The 18,746-nt window shown below is 54.7% G+C and overlaps 1 protein-coding gene across 1 annotated transcript; it reads left to right on the top strand.

The window, feature by feature from the left end:
• Positions 1-1,837: 1,837 nt before the first annotated feature.
• etv6 (ETS variant transcription factor 6) lies at positions 1,838-18,178 on the top strand. The gene is made up of 8 exons (XM_030113663.1): positions 1,838-2,292; positions 3,731-3,875; positions 13,489-13,653; positions 15,476-15,610; positions 16,406-16,987; positions 17,063-17,205; positions 17,755-17,855; positions 17,943-18,178. Exons 1-8 carry the CDS (start codon positions 2,263-2,265, stop codon positions 18,046-18,048), a joined length of 1,407 nt encoding a protein of 468 aa, XP_029969523.1. The 5' UTR covers positions 1,838-2,262; the 3' UTR covers positions 18,049-18,178.
• Positions 18,179-18,746: the final 568 nt, after the last annotated feature.

The raw sequence follows: 18,746 nt of genomic DNA, 5'->3' as shown, positions 1-18,746 counted from the left end.
AGGCTGCGCTGCCGCGGGCCGCCGCCAGGGGGCGTCCGAGGCTCGTGGGAGTTCAGACAGGCGCTCAGCGAGAGAAGAAAAACTCCCGTTATGAAGGATCACTAAAAGAAAACAGTAAACATTAATAACAGACAAAAATATAATGAAAAATAAACAATAAAATCAAGAAACAGTGACAATAACTTTCAAAATGCATCAACGTAAAAAATAACACAAACAAAACACTCAAGAAGAAGAATATTTAATCACCATCATCATCCTCATCGTCACAAATTAATATTATGTTTTAAATTACATTCTTTGCTGTCATTGAACACTGATGTCATTAAATTACTGTATCTGTGTTTGATTAAATTAGTTTATTTGATAATGACTGGTCCTTCCTCTCAGAACTTCAGTAACAATAAAAGTTATTCATTACCTGCTTCTTATTGATATTACGAGTTACTGGTGTTATTTTTTTTTTTTTATCATTATAGTCAAACAAAACTCAAATTGTCCAACTTTTTAAATCTATTGTTCTAAATGTAATAATATTGATAATGATAATGACTGTGGGCCGTAGAGCAGCATGCTGCTGTCACCCTGCAGTGAGGAGGCTCGGGGTAAAACAGCATCTGTGAGGGTAATTATTGGGCTGAATTGCCCCTCGGTGTGAGTGCTGTGTGTGTATTTGTGTCTGTCCTGTGATGGACTGGCGGTCTGGTTCCAGCTCCTGCAGGACAAAGTGGCAGAAAATGGATGGATTTTTTTTTTCATTTGTCTTTTCGGTCTTGCTGTTGCCTGGTTTCCTGGAGCAAAACCTCAGAGGAACATTCAGCCACCTTGTCAAACCCGTCAGGAAGGCAGATCTTTGAGATCAGTGCTGGCCGAAAAGCAGGGGTGTCAAATAAGAGGCTCCAGTCCGGCCCCCCAAACCACCGAGACACTTTACTGAAGTGTTTTTTAAGGGCAGCAGACACAACACAACGCAGAGGCCGTCCACCTGCTGCGACACCGTCCTGCACAGCGGGACTGCTGACTGAGGTCATAAGGTCAGATGTGGGGCAGACCGTAATGATCTGGTCCAGCCGACTCAACTCAACTCAACTTTATTTATCCAGCACTTTATAAACAACTCACAGATTTATTATAGATACGCTTAAACCCAGTGTGTGTGTAATAAATTAGGTTGTGTGTTGTTTGGTGTCTCAAACTGCCTCCTGGGAGAATTAAACTCACTGAACCGAATGTCATTTTCTTTTGTTTTTTCTTTTTCCACTCTTCCTCATGACTGTATTTCCCCTGCAGACCATCCTTCCTCCTGCGCGTGCTTCCTGCTGCATTGGCCTCGTGCGCGCAGCCGCAGTTTGTTTCTTCAAAGGTGTTCTAAACAAAGTGGAAATCCAGTTTGGCGTGGTTGTACTTGTATACAGCCGCGTGTGTGTGTGTGTGTGTCTGTATACGTGTGTGTACGTGTGTATGTGTGTGTGTGTGTGTGTGTGGTGTGTGTGTGTGCGCTGCATTTCCTGCTTCGGGTTTCCCTTTAAAAGGGGGCAAGGCTCGATGCTGGGAATTCACGTCATTTCGCCGTTTTACACACATCCAGATCAATGAGAGAGAGAGAGAGAGAGAGAGAGAGAGAGAGAGAGAGAGAGAGAGAGAGAGAGAGAGAGAGGGAGGAGAGAGGGAGGGAGGGAGGGAGAGGAGAAGAGAGGAGAGAGAACAGAGAGAGGGAGGGAGAGAGAGAGAGCGAGGAAAGAGACAGAAGAGAGCGAGAGAGAGAGAGGGAGGGATAGAGAAAGCGAGAGAGAGAGAAGAGGAGAGGAAGGGGGAGGGAGAAGAGAGCGAGAGAGAACGAGAGAGCGGGAGGGAGAGAGAGAGAGCGAGGGATAGAGACAGAGAGAGAGAGAGAGAGAGGGAGAGAAAGAGAGAGAGAGAGAGAGCGACTCTTCCAGGAAGGGAATATTAACCAGCGCGCTGCCGACATGAGGAGGAAAACACGCGCAGACAAAAGAAGTTTTCACAGCGCGCGCCGCGCCATGGAGCCGCACCGCGCTTAGAGCAGGAAACACGACACACACTCACACACACACACACACTCAGGAGGAGGAGGGAGAGAGAGAAAAAGCGGGCTGCATGAGAAAAGCTGCTCAACTTCCTCCCGCGACCACCGAGCCGAGCAGCCGCGGAGCAGCGCGAGCGGCGGCGCCTCCGCTCCCGCCAGACCGCAGCGGAGGACCGAGAGGTGGAAGGACGGCGGGGACAAGTTGACGGGAGATAATGTCTGAATCCCCCTCCGCTGCGATCAAGGTACCCCCCCCCCCCCCCACCCTTCCTGCCGTCCTCGCGGCGGATCCCGGAGCCGCCGGAGCGCGTTTTGCGCCATTCGGCTCCGGCGCGCGTGCTTCGCTGTCATCTGTTGCTTTATTTCTTTTCTGAGTTCGGAAGGGAGGAGGGAGGGAGGGAGGGAGGGGGAGTCGTGACTGTCTGGAGCTGCTCGATCCAGAGATCCGGTGATCAGAACCTGAAGTGACCCCGCAGGAAGGAGCACGAGCCGCCGGAGCGGCGGGCTGCACGAGCACGAGCCCGGCGCCAGCTGATCCCGACCGCTCAGCCGGGACGATCAGCCGGGACGATCAGCCGGGACGATCAGTCGGGCTGCCGGAAAGTTTCCATCAGATGATTTCAGTCTTTAATGAATTCATCTCACTTTCATTTCAGTCAATTTCTGGATTTCTATAAAACCAAAGACTTGATGCTTTGAGAAACGAGGAGTTTAAACTTCTGACATAAACAAGCAGCGTTGTTTAGTTCATCTGTGGAAGATGAGGGTTTATCAGGACAGAGAGCCTCATGTCAGCTGAGGAAGCAGAAACACGCTGGAACATCAGGATCTGCTCCATCAGTCTCAACAAACCACAGCAGGTTTGGAATATTGGTGAAACTTTGCTCTGATGTTTGTGAACTTCCGGATTTATCTTCACTTGTCTTGTAGGCTGATTTTAATCATCTTATAAATGGTGAATAAACGTCGCGGTCCAGGCTGTGATGAAACTTCTTCCCTCCAGATTCTCTGCTTTGTGCACAAACCTGTAACACAGTGTGTGAGAGTGTTTGGCTCTCTGAGCAACATAGGGCCCGTGGACCAGAAGTGGCCCTTCAGCTCTGCTTTAGAAACAATACTTAAACATGAATTCCAGACAAAGTTTTGAAATATCCTCAGATAAAAATCACAGATTGTGAAAAGTGGTTCATTACTTCTTAATTCAGGACCGGAACGCGGCTCTTCCTCCTCAGCTGTTCGGCGTTCGGCATGTTGTGATTCGCTCATTAATCAGCAGCGATCGCGGTCAACGGGGGAGGAGATCCCAGGAGATCCCAGGAGATCCGCAGAGAGCCGGGCCTCCACGCTTCTGGACCAGAACCAGGTCTGAGGAGCCACGCTGGGCTTCATGTCATCAATCATCTCCGCAGATCAGTCGTTGAAACAGGAGCAGGGATGTTGGTGAGGATGTGAAGGTCAGGCGGCGGCGGCGGCGGCGGCGGCGGCCCCTCATCAGCCAGTCTGATGTCAGTGCAGACAGAGATCCAGACAGAGGGACAGTTTGACCCCGGCGCTGAGTTCACGGCGTCCTGAGTCCGGGTCCGGCGCCGCGGTTTGCGCTCGGCGGGTCGGGGGGGCTGTCCGGGCGGGACGCCGGTGCACCGTGCAGCCCTGTGAGCCTGCTTTGTGTCTCTGTGTCCCCAGCCGGAGAGGAGTCCGTCCTTCAGTCCGTCTTTCAGTCCTTCCGCCAGCCTGCTGCCAAACTCCACTTCCTCCCCCGTCCATGCCCCCGCCGCCAGGCCGGCCGGCCGAATGGACGACGAGGCTGCCAAGCTGCCCGCGCACCTGCGTGAGTCTCTCACACACACACACACACACACACACACACACACACACACACACACACACACACACACACGTCTGGTCCAGCGGTCCAGATCCGGTCAGGTTCTGATTGTTTTTAAGGTTTTTTTGGGGGGGGGGTCAGACCTGCACGCTCTTACTGAACCAGGAAGTGATGGATCAGCTGGCAGGAGACAGAGAACAGAGGGACAGCGGGGACGGGGGGGACAGGGGGCGTCTTATACAACTGAAGCGTCTCGGAGACAGTGAGGATGAGACGGACGCCGTTGTCCCCGATCATCGAGTGTCCTCAGACTGTGGAACAGAGGCGTCCTTCGATGTGCCTGCAGTCCGTCCCGGTTGTGTGAGGTCCTGTGAGGAAGTTGCTCTGATTGGACGGCGAGTGACGGGCTCTCCTGGAGGGACAGGTGGAGGCCCGGTCTGGGACAGTCCGCCGTTCGTCCCCATTCGGACCGGGACAGCGGAGTTTGGAAAGCGGGCCGGAGGCTGCGAGTCTAGAAACAGTTTTCTGGAGGAAACGGTGAAGCAGCAGCGTGACGCTTGACTTCTGTCAGATTTCACTTCTGGGTTTTTTTTGTTTGTTTTTAAAGCAGCCGGAGCTCCCGGTTCAAACATTAACCTGCCGCCGCCGCGACCCGTCAATGTTTAACCGGCGCGTGTCTGCTCGCTGGAGGAAGTGTGAAGTTCAGGCCGCTGGGTCCGGATCCGCCGGGCAGGAAGCCCCCGCCGCCCGCTTCCTCTTTCGCATTGTTGAAGAAGAAAGAGAAAAAGGAAGAGCGGCGAGCGGGCCGGCGCGGAGCTTCCTGTCGGCCAAACCGCCGGTCAGCGGGAAGCGTTCGGTGCAGCGCCTTCCTCCTCCTCCTCCTCCTCCTCCTCCTCCTCCTCCTCCTCCTCCTCCTCTTTAAACACACGTGCTGGAAAACAAGCCGTCCATTAACCCCCCTCCACACACACACACACACACACACACACACACACACACACACACACACACACACACACACACACACACACACACATTTCCAGACACTCTGTCCTGAGCGGAGGGAAGGAAGGAAGGAAGAGAGAGGAGGTGGAGGAGGGGGAAAAAAAAAGAAGACAGAAAGAAAAAGAATGAGGGAGGAAATTGCAGTGTGGGCAGAAATCCGCCGTCTCCATTTCCTGGAGAGGAAGCGGATCAGATCGGGGAGAAGCTGCAGCCGGCCGCTCGCCACGCCGAAGAATGTGGCCGGGCGCCGTGTTTAACCCTTTCAGCCTGACGCCACACACCCCGAACTCACCCGATCACACCCTGATCTCACCCCGATCACACCCTGATCTCACCCTGCTGCACCGGCCTCTGGAGCCACATGTGGCTCTACAGCGGCTCTGTAGCGGCTCCACGAAGCTTCATACTAGCGACGCACCACAGTACTGCTGAAGGATCTGCCAGTCTTGGTTCAAACACTATTAAACTGAAATGAAAAGGTACAAGTAAAGTTTGAAAAAAAAAGCCTAAAACCACCAGAAATGGGGAAAAAGGAAGGTGGACCGGCTTAAAAATGGGAAATGTCGAGATTCCTAAAAGAAAAAAAAAATTAAACATGTTAGAAAAGAAAAATGCAAAACTGAGTCAAGCTACGCTTTCATTTTGCTCGCTACGCTTAAACAATGTGGACAAATGCCGCTACGCTGTATGAGGCTGCCGCTACGCGATACTTTTACAGAGCCGCTAGCAGGTGTTGTCCGCTAACGACCAGGGAAGCCCCGCCTCCGTGTGTGCGTGTCCCGCGCGGATTGTTCGTGGATCTGCGTCGTTTCCGTGTGTTTTACAGACGTTAAAGTCTTTTGAGGGTCTAAATGTCAGGAGTGTCCGGACGCAGAAGCTAGCCTGACGTTAGCTTAGCTGCTAACGACGCAGGGCATGCAGCAGTGTGGCCCTGCTAAGCTAACTGCTATAAAGGTCAGCGGTAACATGTGACTGAAGAGAATGAAAAGGCGTGAGTTGGTATTAGTGAGTAATTCAAAGGTAATTAAATGTGCTAAAAGGCCGAAGCTAGCAGTTCACCTGAGCTAGCAGCAGCTCCGAGCAGCCGCTAGAGAACATTTGTTTTATTACTTATGTACTGTTGCTCACATGCATGATATCCCAGGTAAAATACATATTGTCAAACAGTTATGCCTTACATTACACAGTTTTCCGGGGGGGGCGGCGCCACGATGGCCGCTAGGCTTTAATTTTTTCCTGGGGGAAACTCTGGAAAAGCTTCAAAAGAGGAACAAACTTTTTAAAATTAGGTAAGAAAATTGGTGAAATGTGTTAAAAAGTTCACTACTCTGAACCCTGACTTCATAAACGCGTCATAAGATCTGTTTGTTTGTGAAGCTTCCTGAGCTGCTTTCTCCTCGTTTCAAAGGTTAAATGTTCTTTGTGGCTCCAGAACTGCTGGACTTGGCTGAAAGTCACTGAAACGGTTCTGTTGGTTCTAAAGGCTGCAGAACGCTGCTCTGGAGAACCAAACACTTCCTGCTCCGGAGAACCAAACACTTCCTGCTCTGGAGAACCAAACACTTCCTGCTCTGGAGAACCAAACACTTCCTGCTCCGGAGAACCAAACACTTCCTGCTCTGGAGAACCAAACACTTCCTGCTTTCACTTTGTTAAACAGTCCGTCCTCACGGCCAGCCCGTGTCTCACTGCAGCGCCACCTGGGCGAAACAGAGTCACGACCCCCAGGGAAGGTCAGCGGGTCAGCTGACCCTGCTGACACACACACTCACACACACACACACACACACACACACACACACACACACACACACACACAAGAGACAGAAGAACAGCGAGAGCAGAAATATCTTCTAGTCCCATTTAAAAAAAACATCCATGTCCATGGAAACAGGACTGGCTGGTTTCTCTCTCTCTGTGTGTGTGTGTGTGTGTGTGTGTGTGTGTGTGTGTGTGTGTGTGTGTGTGTGTGTGTGTGTGTGTGTGTGTGTGTGTGTGTGTGTGTGTGTGTGTGTGTGCTCACAGCTGGGTTTGTGCTGTGCGTACTTGTACAAGTGGGCGGATGAGTGTGAGTGAATCTTGTGTCTTTGTGCAAGACTCACCAGAGGTAGAGTGAGTGTGTGTGTGTGTGTGTGTGTGTGTGTGTGTGTGTGTGTGTGTGTGTGTGTGTGTGTGTGTTACTGTAGATGACAGCAGCTCCCTCCACAGGCTCCCTTCAGTCCCTCTTTGTGGTATATTACCCATTTTAATGTGTGTTTGGTGTGTGTGTGCGTGTCAGTACGTGTGTGTGTGTATGTGTGTGTGTGTGTGTTTGGTCTTTCTGAGGGGAAATTTCCTGCCCCTGGAAGCAGCTCTTGTCCTCAGGAATTTCCTGAGTGGGCAGACGGCGCTTCCTGAATAAATGTTGTTGTTGTTGGTGTGTGTGTGTGTGTGTGTGTGTGTGTGTGTGTGTGTGTGTGTGTGTGTGTGTGTGTGTGTGTGTGCCTGCCTGCCTGTGTGTGTTTTAACTTGCTCTCTTCTCTCCTCTGAAAAGGAAACAGTTTTCACATGCCAGCCCCCCTCTCTTCCTGTCCGCGACACGCTCCACATGGCCTCGCTTTTTTTTTTCCGGGGGGAGGAGGCGGGGGTGGGGTTGGGGGGGGATGGGGGGGGGGGGGGGTGAAGGGGGCGGGGGGGGAGTAGTGCTGGGTCTCTGCACTGCAAACATTGGTGGGTTCTCGCTCGTCTCAGATTAAGACTCGTCATAGAAATGTGGACCAAACTGATCCCGCCTCTTTTTCTGGGTCTATCTTTAGAAAAACAGTTAAAACGGTCAAAACGTTAAAGACGCCGTTTTGACCGGCGGTTCGTGTCCCTGGTGAACAGGGACAAGGAGCCCGTCTTAGCTGGCTCGTCCATTATCTGTACATCACTGATAAACACTTATCAGCACAGCGCTGTGTCAATATTCAGGGAACGATCCAGCAGGCGGAGCTTTCGCAACGGCGGCGGCGAGTCGGCCGCTGTCCTCGCCGTCGGTCTCTGTCCTCGCCGTCGGTCTCTGTCCTCGCCGTCGGTCTCTGTCCTCGCCGAGTTTAACAAAAGGACAAAAGGAAAAATAATCCGTTTGAATAATGATTCTGCTAAAAGCACCGGTGGCGGAATCCACCGGAACAGTCAAACACAAGTTTTGTTTACAGGATTTATTAGCAAGTTGAAGCCTGACAATGAAATGAGCTCCTCTTATTGATCTGGTTTGATATGATTGAATGATGCATTACAGGAGGATTGTATTCAGCTGTGTGTTAAATGAAATCTTTATATTCACATTTATATCAATACAGGAGAATATTTCTGCTCATAAATCGACGCTCGCATTAAAATACCCCGATGTTTGGTTGACAGACGTTGAAAGTTGAACTTTTCAGTCATTTTGCTTTTATCCATCGATTGACTGGCTTCATTTTTAGTCCATCTTTAAGAATCCCCAGAGTTCCACTGCGCTGCGTGTCCCACACTGCCCCCCTCTGCGACGGGCGGTACTGCATTTACAGCATTTAGCCCGAACAGACGAGCAGAGCTTCAGCTGGACGAAAAAAATCAGCAACGCAAAGTTGAAAAGTTCAGAACTGGGATTTCATGAGCTTCGGGTTTGTGCGTCAGAGATCCTCCTCAGGAGAATCATTCAAGTTTCCAACATTATGAAATATCAAGACGTCAGTGAGAAGCTTTTGTCCCGCAGAGCCTTCTGGTGCGTCGCGCTCTTAAATATTTGACAAATAATTACAGACTGTCGGTTGCTGAGATGCTCTCATGAATCATGTGATCGCCTCTGCTGCCTTAAGGGACTAAAAATAAAGACTTCCTGTTCTCCACTGGGAGAAAGGCGGCGTGCTGCGACAGTTCGTGGGGTTTCTGTACAGGCGGGGGCCTTTTTCATTCAGCGTCTTTGAAGTTGAAGCATTTACAAAAAGGGGAAAGAAAAAGGAAAGGTAGAGGAGGAGGAAGAAAAGAAGTCTGGCTGCGGAACAAAAGGCAGAGCGGCGGTTGATTCAGGAACCGAGCGACAAGCGCCGGCTTGCTCCGGCCAATCAGGAGCCGGCCGGGCGCCACTGACGCTCCGGTTCCTGTTTGTTGTGACTGGACGGCGTCCAGGCTCGCCGGACGGGGACGTGCACGTGCACGTGCACGCCGGAGGAGGAAGTCAGAGGATAATTTATGATCGGGGGGGTTTGGGGGGGCTGCAGCGTTCGCCGGTCTGAAAAGTAAAAGTGTGAAGGTGGAGGATCTGTGGAAATAACCACACGTCCCTGAGTCCGGGGTCAGGAGGTCACCGCTCCTCCTCCTCCTCCTCCTCCTCCTCCTCCTCCTTCTCTGTCGAGATAGCAAAACCAATATCCGCCTACTTCTGCTCGGAGAGAAAAGCAAACATTTGCTGCGGAGCGAAGTGACTCAGGAGCGCCGGCGTTCCGAGTCCCGGCTCGACCGCTGCTCCCTGTCCTCGCTCCGCTGGTGTTTGCAGTTCTTTGAGTCGGACCTGGTCTCCGGTCCTGCTCCCTGGACAGGTTTCTTCTGGTCTTTGCGGTTCTTTGGGTGGACCTGGTCTCCGGTCCTGCTCCCTGTCCTCGTTCCTCTGGTCTTTGCAGTTCTTTGGGTGGACCTGGTCTGGGGTCCTGCTCCCTGGAGACGTTTCCTCTGGTCTTTGCGGTTCTGTGGGTGGACCTGGTCTGGGGTCCTGCTCCCTGGAGACGTTTCCTCTGGTCTTTGCGGTTCTGTGGGTGGACCTGGTCTGGGGTCCTGCTCCCTGGAGACGTTTCCTCTGGTCTTTGCGGTTCTGTGGGTGGACCTGGTCTCCGGTCCTGCTCCCTGGACAGGTTTCTTCTGGTCTTTCTGGTTCTTTAGGTGGACTGGTCTGGGGTCCTGCTCCCTGTCCTCGTTCCTCTGGTCTTTGTGGTTCTTTGGGTGGACCTGGTCTGGGGTCCTGCTCCCTGTCCTCGTTCCTCTGGTCTTTGCGGTTCTGTGGGTGGACCTGGTCTGGGGTCCTGCTCCCTGTCCTCGTTCCTCTGGTCTTTGCAGTTCTTTGGGTGGACCTGGTCTGGGGTCCTGCTCCCTGGAGACGTTTCCTCTGGTCTTTGCGGTTCTGTGGGTGGACCTGGTCTGGGGTCCTGCTCCCTGGAGACGTTTCCTCTGGTCTTTGCGGTTCTGTGGGTGGACCTGGTCTGGGGTCCTGCTCCCTGGAGACGTTTCCTCTGGTCTTTGCGGTTCTGTGGGTGGACCTGGTCTGGGGTCCTGCTCCCTGGAGACGTTTCCTCGGGCTAAACGCAGAACGCTGATATTCTGGACTTTTCGGTGTGAAGACCTGAACCTGGTGGGACTCTCAGATCCTCCTGTGACTCAGAATCCAGTTTCACAGATAAAAGGAAGGGAGGCAGAGCGTTCTCCATGTTAACGCCGCGCCGTAACCGCCGCGTGCACGCACACGTGCACGGACACGTCTTCCGGTTTGTCCTGAATATAATGGGAAGTGTTTCCCCGCTGGATGTTGTCGTAACGGTGTTTTCTGAGCCTCTCGGTGGGTTTTCTGTGATAAACCTGATCTGAGATGAAGGCCGTGGTGAGGAATGAGCGGCGCGGGCCGCTCGGCGATTGGCGTGCGGCGCCGGGAGTGTGTCGGTGGACGGGACCTTTCAGCAAGGCAGCAGGACGGAGCTCATGAACCCGTCTGACTGAGAGGGAAGCTGAGGGCTTCTGTACCGCAACGGCGAAACCAGATACCAGTGATCTCATCCTCCTCTTCCTCCATTCATCCCCGCCGCTTAGGAGTTGCCTTGGCAACGTGCGCGCTGTGTATGTGTGTGTGTGTGTGAGTGTGAGCGTGTGCTTGTGTGTGTGTGCTAGCCAGCATTAGCGGGGGCCTGAGAAACCACAGAGTGAAAATTATGTGTCATCAGAGAGGATTAGGAGCCCACGGTTTAGTCGAGGGTTTGAGATCCTGCTACTGTCATGCTTCAGGGTTTTATTCAATGCAAAGACACACACACACACACACACACACACACACACACACACACACACACACACACACACACACACACGCAGAACCTGAGACGCATTCAGAGAAAGCCGGATGATGGCGAGGAAGACAGAGGGTTAGAAAGCTGCTGGTTCGAACCCTGAAGAGGGAAAGTGCAGCGTGAGGCACGGCGCTCCACGTCCCTTCCTGTTTCCCCTCCTCTCCTCTTTCTTTACTCCTCTCGTTCTTCTACTTTTACTTCCTCCGCCTTCATTTTCTTCTCCTGAGCGCCATCCGCCGCCGCCGCCCCCGGCGCTGCTCTCTAACCTCACTGCGGAAGTTTCCTGCGCTGAAACGGAGCCGCGCTGGATTGCTTCCTGCCAGAGTGCGTTGTGGGACACATTTGTTTGCCCCCCCCCCTCCTCCTCCCCCTCCTCCTCCTCCTCCTCCTCCTCCTCCTCCTCCTCCTCCTCCTCCTCTTCCTCCTCTGGGTGCTGTGCAGGTGGCCGGGCCGGCGGACCGGATCTCGGAGGGGTTTTGGCAGCGCAGCGCCTCTCCATGCCGGAGCCGTGACCTCGTGACCCGACCCGGGCCCGGCATGGCTCTGCTGGACGGCGGTGCCGCTGCTGCACGCCGTGCACGCTGCTGCACGCCGTGCACGCCGAGGCTTCAGAGTCTCCTCACACGTCCTGAGAATGAAGTCCGTATTTATTTGTCTGCTGCTGGAACACCTCGGAGGGAGACGATAAAGCGTCATTTCCTGGCTGAGGCCCAGAAACCCGGGCAGGACATATGAAAAACCACCTCTTCTTATCTGAACAAGTTCCTGTGGCGGTGGATCACCTGCTTCCCGCCGGCCGGCTCGCCGGGGGTCCGGCGCTGGACGGGCCGCTCGCCGCCGCTCCAGATAAGCTTATCGCTGGACGTCCTGCCATCGGAGAGCCAGAAGGGACGGAGTGGGGAGACCACCGTCCAGGCCGGGTTTCAGTTTGTATTGATCGCACTCGGTGAAACTTCCTTTGTTTGACGGACGGGGGGGTTTCGGGGGGGGGGGGGGGGGGGGGGGGGGGGGGGGCACAGGGTTCCTATTACTGGTGTGACAGTGACTTTGGCGGCCGGAGATAACAGCTGTCCGACTCCCGGAGGAAGTGTTTGAGGCCGTCCGATAAGTGAGACGTATGAAATGAGTCGCCGGGCGTCGCCGGCGCTCGGATCGCAGCCACACACACACACACACACACACACACACACACACACACACACACACACACACACACACTGTCACAGTGAGTGTGTGTGTATCTGTGTGTCAAAAAGAAGAAGAAGACGGGAAAAAAAGAGGGAGTTGAGCCTGAGTCACGGTGTAAATCATCCGGTTACAATAAGAGCAGAAACTGGTGCAGGATCCGTGTGGACCAGATAAGAACCGGACCAGACGAAGCAGGTGGATCTGCTGAAGTCCCTCAGTGAACGCTGAGCAAAGAGACTCAGGAAAACTACTGCTGGTGTGAGAACATTAGATTTATAGGAATCATTTCTAAAGAAAAGACGTTTTGATCAGATCCTTTTTTAGGGTTAGAGTTCAGGGTTCAGGGTTACGGTTCAGGGTTACGGTTCAGGGTTAGGGTTCAGGGTAATCCTTAGAACTTCAAAGGAGCGTTAAATTGAATTCTACTGTCTGTTTCAGAACGTTTTGGATCCTCAGAGCCTGATTTGCTGAGAAACTGTTGGCCCAGTGTGAACAGAGTGTGTCGATACGCAGATGATTCCACGTTCTCCGGTCACGATCGCAGCCTAGAGAGCAGAGGAACTCAGACATCCAGCTGTCTGCAGCTGTAAAGAGAAAAATACTTTAGTTACTCTGACTCTGGCAGTGTTGAAGAAAGTGTGAAAGTCTCAGGAGTTTCTTCAAGTCTTTTTAAAGGAAGCGGTTGGGTGCGAACAGCTCCGTCCAGAAGACGGAATATGAGGACATTCCTCCAGTTCGGTCCTCAGATGAAGGATAAACTCGCTCTGCACGTTGGAAGCTGTGATTTTCTGTCTGTGAATATTTGTTGGTGACCAGTGCAGATGTTTTACACTCCTGTTCCCACACCAGTGAAGGGAGGAGGAGGAGGAGGAGGAGAGGAGAGATAGCGTCCCTCCTGTTTCCTCTCGTCCTCGTCTTTTCAGACACAAACTAATAAGCAGCGAGTTGTGACTCCTGTCTGGATTCACAGAGATCAGATCAAATAAACTCAGCCTGACTTTACCTTCATTTCTCTCTCTACCTTCTTCTTCTCGGTGATTCATCCTGTTCTTTCTTTCCTCTAATCTTTTATTCTAACCTCCTCTCCCTCGTCTCCTCCTCCATCTTTTTTTTCCCTTCTTTATCTCTGCTGCCGTTCCCGTAATCACTCCCTCCTTTTGGCTTTTATCTCCACTTCCTCAATATCCTTTTTACTGCCTCTGCCTCCTTCCTCCCCCCTCCCCCCCTCGCTCTGCGTCTCCTTCCCCCTCCTCTCCTTCCTGCCTTCCCTTCTTTCTTCCTTCCTCACCGCCCCCGTCCTTCTGCTGCTTCTTCACTTCTTTTTTTTCTTTCCTCCCCCTCCACCCCCTCCTTATCCCCCCCCCCTACAGGTTTGCAGCCGGTCTTCTGGAGCAGGGAGGACGTTGCTCAGTGGCTGCGGTGGGCAGAGAAGGAATTCGCCCTGCGACCCATCACCAGCGGCTCCTTCCAGATGAACGGCAAGGCGCTGCTGCTGCTCACCAAGGAGGACTTCCGCTACCGATCGCCTCACTCCGGTACTGCCCCCCCCCCCCCCCCCCCCCCCCCCCCCCCCCGGGTTCACGGGTGCAAATCCTCGGAAAGCTGGAGGCATCCTTCAGATGTTTCACAGATGAGTCACTTCGATTGATCTCATCGGATATTTCGGAAAACTGGAGCCGGCGCTCGTTTTAGCGGGGAACGAAGTGAAGAGGGAAAAAACCCGAGGAGGAAACGTCCCCGACCTCCTTCGGTCCCCCAGAATTCAGCGCCGCGAAGCAAGGCAGCGGCAGGGAGGAAGTAGCAGACCGTTGATCAGGAAGTAGAACAAAAAACAGCCTCGACCGTCGCCACGGCGACGCCGGAGGCTCAGAAATACAACGAGAGAGGAGGGACGATTCCACATGTAGACTCCAACAGAACGCCAAGCAGGCCGCCGAGGGTTCGATTCCCGTCCCGGCCCTGTCTGCCTGTGAAGGGCTTCCGGTGACTGGACGGAGCGCTGGTGTGTGAACGTGTGTGTGAACGGATGAATGTGATGTATCAGTGTGAAGTGAAGATGAACTGATTAAAGGAAGAGATTTAATCCCTCCTCTCCCGTGGTCGCAGCACTGACTGGGTTTTCCGCCGGCTGGATTGATCACGTCAGACGTGGCGTTTAGGGAACCGAGCAGCTTGACCGCTTGTGATCTGTTTCCTCCTCGACGACGTGCGCCTTTCCCATCAGCCCCTGCCGCCTGCCTTCGTGTCCTTTCCGAGAGTTGAAGCGAGGAGCCGGGAACGGCGCCCCTCCGCCCGGCGCCGCCGCCCGTTCAGACCCGAGCGTGTTTTGACGAGAGGAGGATCCTCAGGAATCGACTCAGAGAACCGCAGAGACGCGTCTCCGGATTCGTTTCTCTTCAAAAGCAGAATCAAAACAGAAGTGGCGAGGCGGGAATTTTCCCCTTTAGTGCAACGCCACGCCGCAAGGCTGAGAAAGTGAGAAGCGAAAGGGGCGTGTGTGTGTGTGTGTGTGTGTGTGTGTGTGTGTGTGTGTGTGTGTGTGTGTGTGTGCGTTCTTGTATTTCTATCCTTGTCGGGGCCAAATGTCCCCACAAGGATAGCAAAACGTGGAACGACGTGCCTTGTGGGGACCTTTTTCCGGTCCTAAGTAGGAGAAACAGTGTTTTCTTGACCATGTTGTTGTTACTGAAAAAAGTAAAAGTGCAAAAACATTTCTTTAGGGTTAGGCTTTGTTGTGGTGTGGGTTAGGGTTAGGGTAAGGGTCAGGGTTAGGGGCTAGACATGAATGGGAGTCAATGGACGGTCCCCACAAGGATAGAAATACAAGACTGAGCGTGTGTGTGTGTGTGTGAGAGCTGTCCCTGGCTTCCTTTATGAGAATCATTTCCTTGTTATGCTGAGTGTTCAGTCGAGCCTCTGAGATAAGGCGAGGCGGCGGCGGCGGCGGCGGCAGCGGCCGGAGCAGCTGTGAATGGTTGGCTCCGCTTCCTGCCGCCTGTCAACACGACGCTCCAGCCACTCACAGCCGCGGCTCGCTAACCGCTAACGGCTGGGATCTGGGTCCACAGGTTAGCTGAGAGACTCGTCCACTGATCCAGAGTCCCTTTAGGTACAGAGAGAGACATTCTGTCCTCATTACGGCTCAGACGACTCCGACCCCGAGACTGAGAAGCGATCAGGCTGAACCGAAACCCACCGAACTCCTGAAACTGTCAGCGGGAGGTTTGTTGATCCAGTCATGTTGAAGTCAGTGAAAGGATTCAGCATCCAGAGGGAATCGAACACAGAGCCGCTGCCTCCTGCCTAAAGCGTGACCGTTGACATGACCTCTGACCTCTGACCTCTGCCCCCGCCCAGGCGACGTCCTGTACGAGCTGCTGCAGCACATCCTGAAGCAGAGGAAGCCGCACGTCTTGTACCCGGCGGCCTACTTCCCCGGGAGCTCCTTCCACTCGCTGGCCGACGGCGCCGCGCAGCACCTCAAGCTGGAAGGTCAGTCGCTCCGAACGCCGCCGAGGAACAGGGAGCAGGGAGGGAGCACACTCCTCTCACTCCGTCATTTCTGTCTTCTCCATTGTAAAAGACACGTTAGTGAAAACACTGATCCAGAGTCTGGACGTCTGGACGTTTGGACGTTTGGACGTCTGGACGTTTGGGGACTCTGGACTCGGCTCGTCTCTCGCTTCCCACAAACACAGATGTGTTTACTCGCCCCGTCTTGTTTGCTGTAATCAAGGAAGCGTGGAGGGCGGCGGGGGCCGAACGCCCGACGCCGTTTTCTGGCTCTGGTCCCGGGGAGCGTGACGCGGCGCCGCCTCTTTCACACGGCGGCGGTAAAACCGGCTCCACCGGGAAAACCTTCAGACAATGCGCTGCTTATTTGCAGCGGCTTCCTCGTTTAGACATGATCTGAAATCAGCCTGGTTCCAGAGAGCGGGTCCAGAAAGGGGCAGGATGAGACTGCCCCCTGGTGGCGCTCCGTCCAGACAGAACCGCCAGCTGAGAGCCAGCGGCGGCTCGGGAACACAACCACACAACAGCCGAACAGTTGTGTGTTGGAGCTTCCTGCCTGGCTGCTTCAGTACCTGCAGCAGGAACCCGGCGGTGTTTTCCCGCCGCCCGTCACGTGTTTGAGGCTGAGAGCTTTGAATTCCAGCCAGGGTTGCCAGATCGGACAGTTTCCAGCGCAGACCCGCCCAGCCCGCCTCCGTCGCTGCAGAAACTCGAGTTGAAGTTGATATTGTGATAAAGTGGGATTCTAAACGGCGTTTTGTCCATCTGTCGCAGACACGGTACGGCGGGCGGCCCGCGGTACGGAGCCCCTCCCCCAGCACCCGCCCACCATCGAGCTGCGGCACCGCTCCCGCTCGCCCCACCAGCCCGCCCCCCGCCGCTCCCCGCCCGAGCCGGGCCACGCCCGCCCCGCCCCCGACGACCCGCAGCTGGCCTTCTCCCAGCTGCCCGACAGCAACCACCACCTGCCGGAGGAGCTGTACCCGCTGTCCGTGTCGCCGGCCGCCGCCGCCGCCAACGGCCGCTGCGCCACGCCCAGGGAGGCCCCGTGCCCCGGCAGCCCCGGGGGCCCCGAGGCCGGCCCCCCCCGCGTCATCCAGCTCATGCCCAGCGCCATCATGAACCCTCTCCTCCTGAGCCCCATCAGGACCGGCGCCGCCGCCGCCATGGACTTCCGGCACGGCCGCGGCGGCGGCGGCGCCCTGTCTCAGGTGGAGAACGGGCGCGACGGGAAGGTCCACGTCCACCAGCAGCACGGCCTGCTGCAGCAGCAGGAGGAGGCGCTCTACCGCAACCACGTCATCATGCCCGTGTCGCCGCCCGACGAGCAGCAGATGCCGATCGGACGCATCGCAGGTGAGCGCCGGGCCGCCGGGGGACGCAGGGGGACGGGGTCACGGGGTCACGGTCTCACCTGGGCTGGTCTCTCAGACTGCAGGCTCCTCTGGGACTACGTCTACCAGCTCCTCTCAGACAGCAGGTACGAGAACTACATCCGCTGGGAGGATCCGGACAGCAAGGTCTTCCGCATCATGGACCCCAACGGCCTGGCCAGGCTGTGGGGCAACCACAAGGTGAGCCCCCCCCCCCCCCCCCCCCCCCCCTGGATCCGCCAGGACCTGATCCACTGGATCCACATCAGCACTGATCCACTGGATCCACATGCCGAGCAGCCTTCTCTAGTATCTGCTGCCCCCCGGTGGCCAAAAGCCAAGCTGCTGCTGATGCAGTGGAGTTCTGTTCAGGAAGATAAAACTTCACATGTAGTTTCATCAGAAACTTCCTGAGGGACAAATTCTGACCAATCAGATCCGCCGGACGTCAAGAATGACCGTTGATCTGCTTTGATTCGGTCTGCCAGCTCCAGATGTCTGTCAGCTGGAATAAACTCCAGACAGACGGCGCCTAAAACCACCGTGGAGGTGAAACTTCACTCTCAGAATGTTGATCTTGAGAAAGATTCATTGAGATTAATCTGCTGAACGTCTCGTTTGAATCGCTTCCTTCAGCAGAGCAGACGTCAGGCGTGAAAATCAAGACGAAAGCGATGATAAATGGAAGAGTGAGGTGCTGATGGTGACAGGAAGTGACTGACGGGCGCTGTGCTCCGTCTGCCTCTACAGAACAGAACCAACATGACGTACGAGAAGATGTCCCGGGCGCTCAGACACTACTACAAGCTGAACATCATCAGGAAGGAGCCGGGACAGAGGCTGCTGTTCAGGTACGCCGCCGCCGCCGCCGCCGCCGCCGCCGCCGCCTCACACCCCGGCGAGGCGGGAGCCGCTCGCTCATCGTCTCCTCGCCGCAGGTTCATGAAGACCCCGGACGAGATCATGAACGGACAGACGGACCGGCTGGAGCGGCTGGAGGCCGACGACGCCGACGAACAGATCTACATCAAGGAGGAGTGCTGAGGCCGCCGCCGCCGCCGCCGCCGCCGCCGCCGGTGCCTTCCAGGAGCAGCTGCAGAGAAGACAGAACCTCCACCTCCGGCTGCTCCGGCTCAGCCCGCCCCTCCTCACGTTGCCTTAGAAGAAAAACCAATAAAAAAAAGAGCCTCGCCTCTGGTTCCTCCAGCGGACTCGAGGCCGAACAGACTTTTCTTTGATTCTGAGCTGCAGAAAAAAAATCTAGAAAAAAAGCCGATCGCTCTGCTTCAGTCACTTTCTGACTCTGATCTGGTCTCTTCACCGGCATTATACCCTGGAGGCTTTCTGTTGTTTGTAAATTGGGCGTGTGTGTGTGTGTGTGTGTGTGTGTGTGTGTGTGTGTGTGTGTGTGCGTGTGCGTGTGCGTGTGACAGGAGTGTTTTCACTTGTGGAATAAAACGTTTTGGATCAAACCGGTGTCCGTCCCGTGTCCGTCCCGTGACCACACGGCTGTGAGAACATGGACGCTCCGCACGAGACGCGCTTCGCTGTCCGCATGGGGGCAGTAGTGTACAGCGCTGCAGGGTGGAGGGGGCTTCTGGTGGGTTTTTTTGGTGCTGGATTCGTGTCAGTTGACTGAACACACACCTCCGCGACCGCGCGCCTTCATCAGAGGAGGATGATGGGAAGCAGCTGATGTCTTGATCGTGGGGGATGATTGGCACTGAGCGCTACTGATGACC

The sequence above is a fragment of the Salarias fasciatus genome, chromosome 17, assembly GCF_902148845.1.
Source record: "Salarias fasciatus chromosome 17, fSalaFa1.1, whole genome shotgun sequence".
In the NCBI taxonomy this organism is placed as follows: domain Eukaryota; kingdom Metazoa; phylum Chordata; class Actinopteri; order Blenniiformes; family Blenniidae; genus Salarias; species Salarias fasciatus.
The sequence above is the reverse complement of the archived record's forward strand: the minus strand, read 5'-3'. Positions and strand labels throughout refer to the sequence as shown.

What these genes read in the sequence shown, in the direction of transcription:
- etv6 (XM_030113663.1), top strand. Translation starts at nt 2,263, where the DNA reads ATGTCTGAATCCCCCTCCGCTGCGATCAAG. An exon ending in CTACCGATCGCCTCACTCCG is followed by an intron (nt 13,654 to 15,475) that starts GTACTGCCCCCC and finishes GCCCCCGCCCAG; the next exon opens with GCGACGTCCTGTACGAGCTG. An exon ending in GCCGATCGGACGCATCGCAG is followed by an intron (nt 16,988 to 17,062) that starts GTGAGCGCCGGG and finishes CTGGTCTCTCAG; the next exon opens with ACTGCAGGCTCCTCTGGGAC.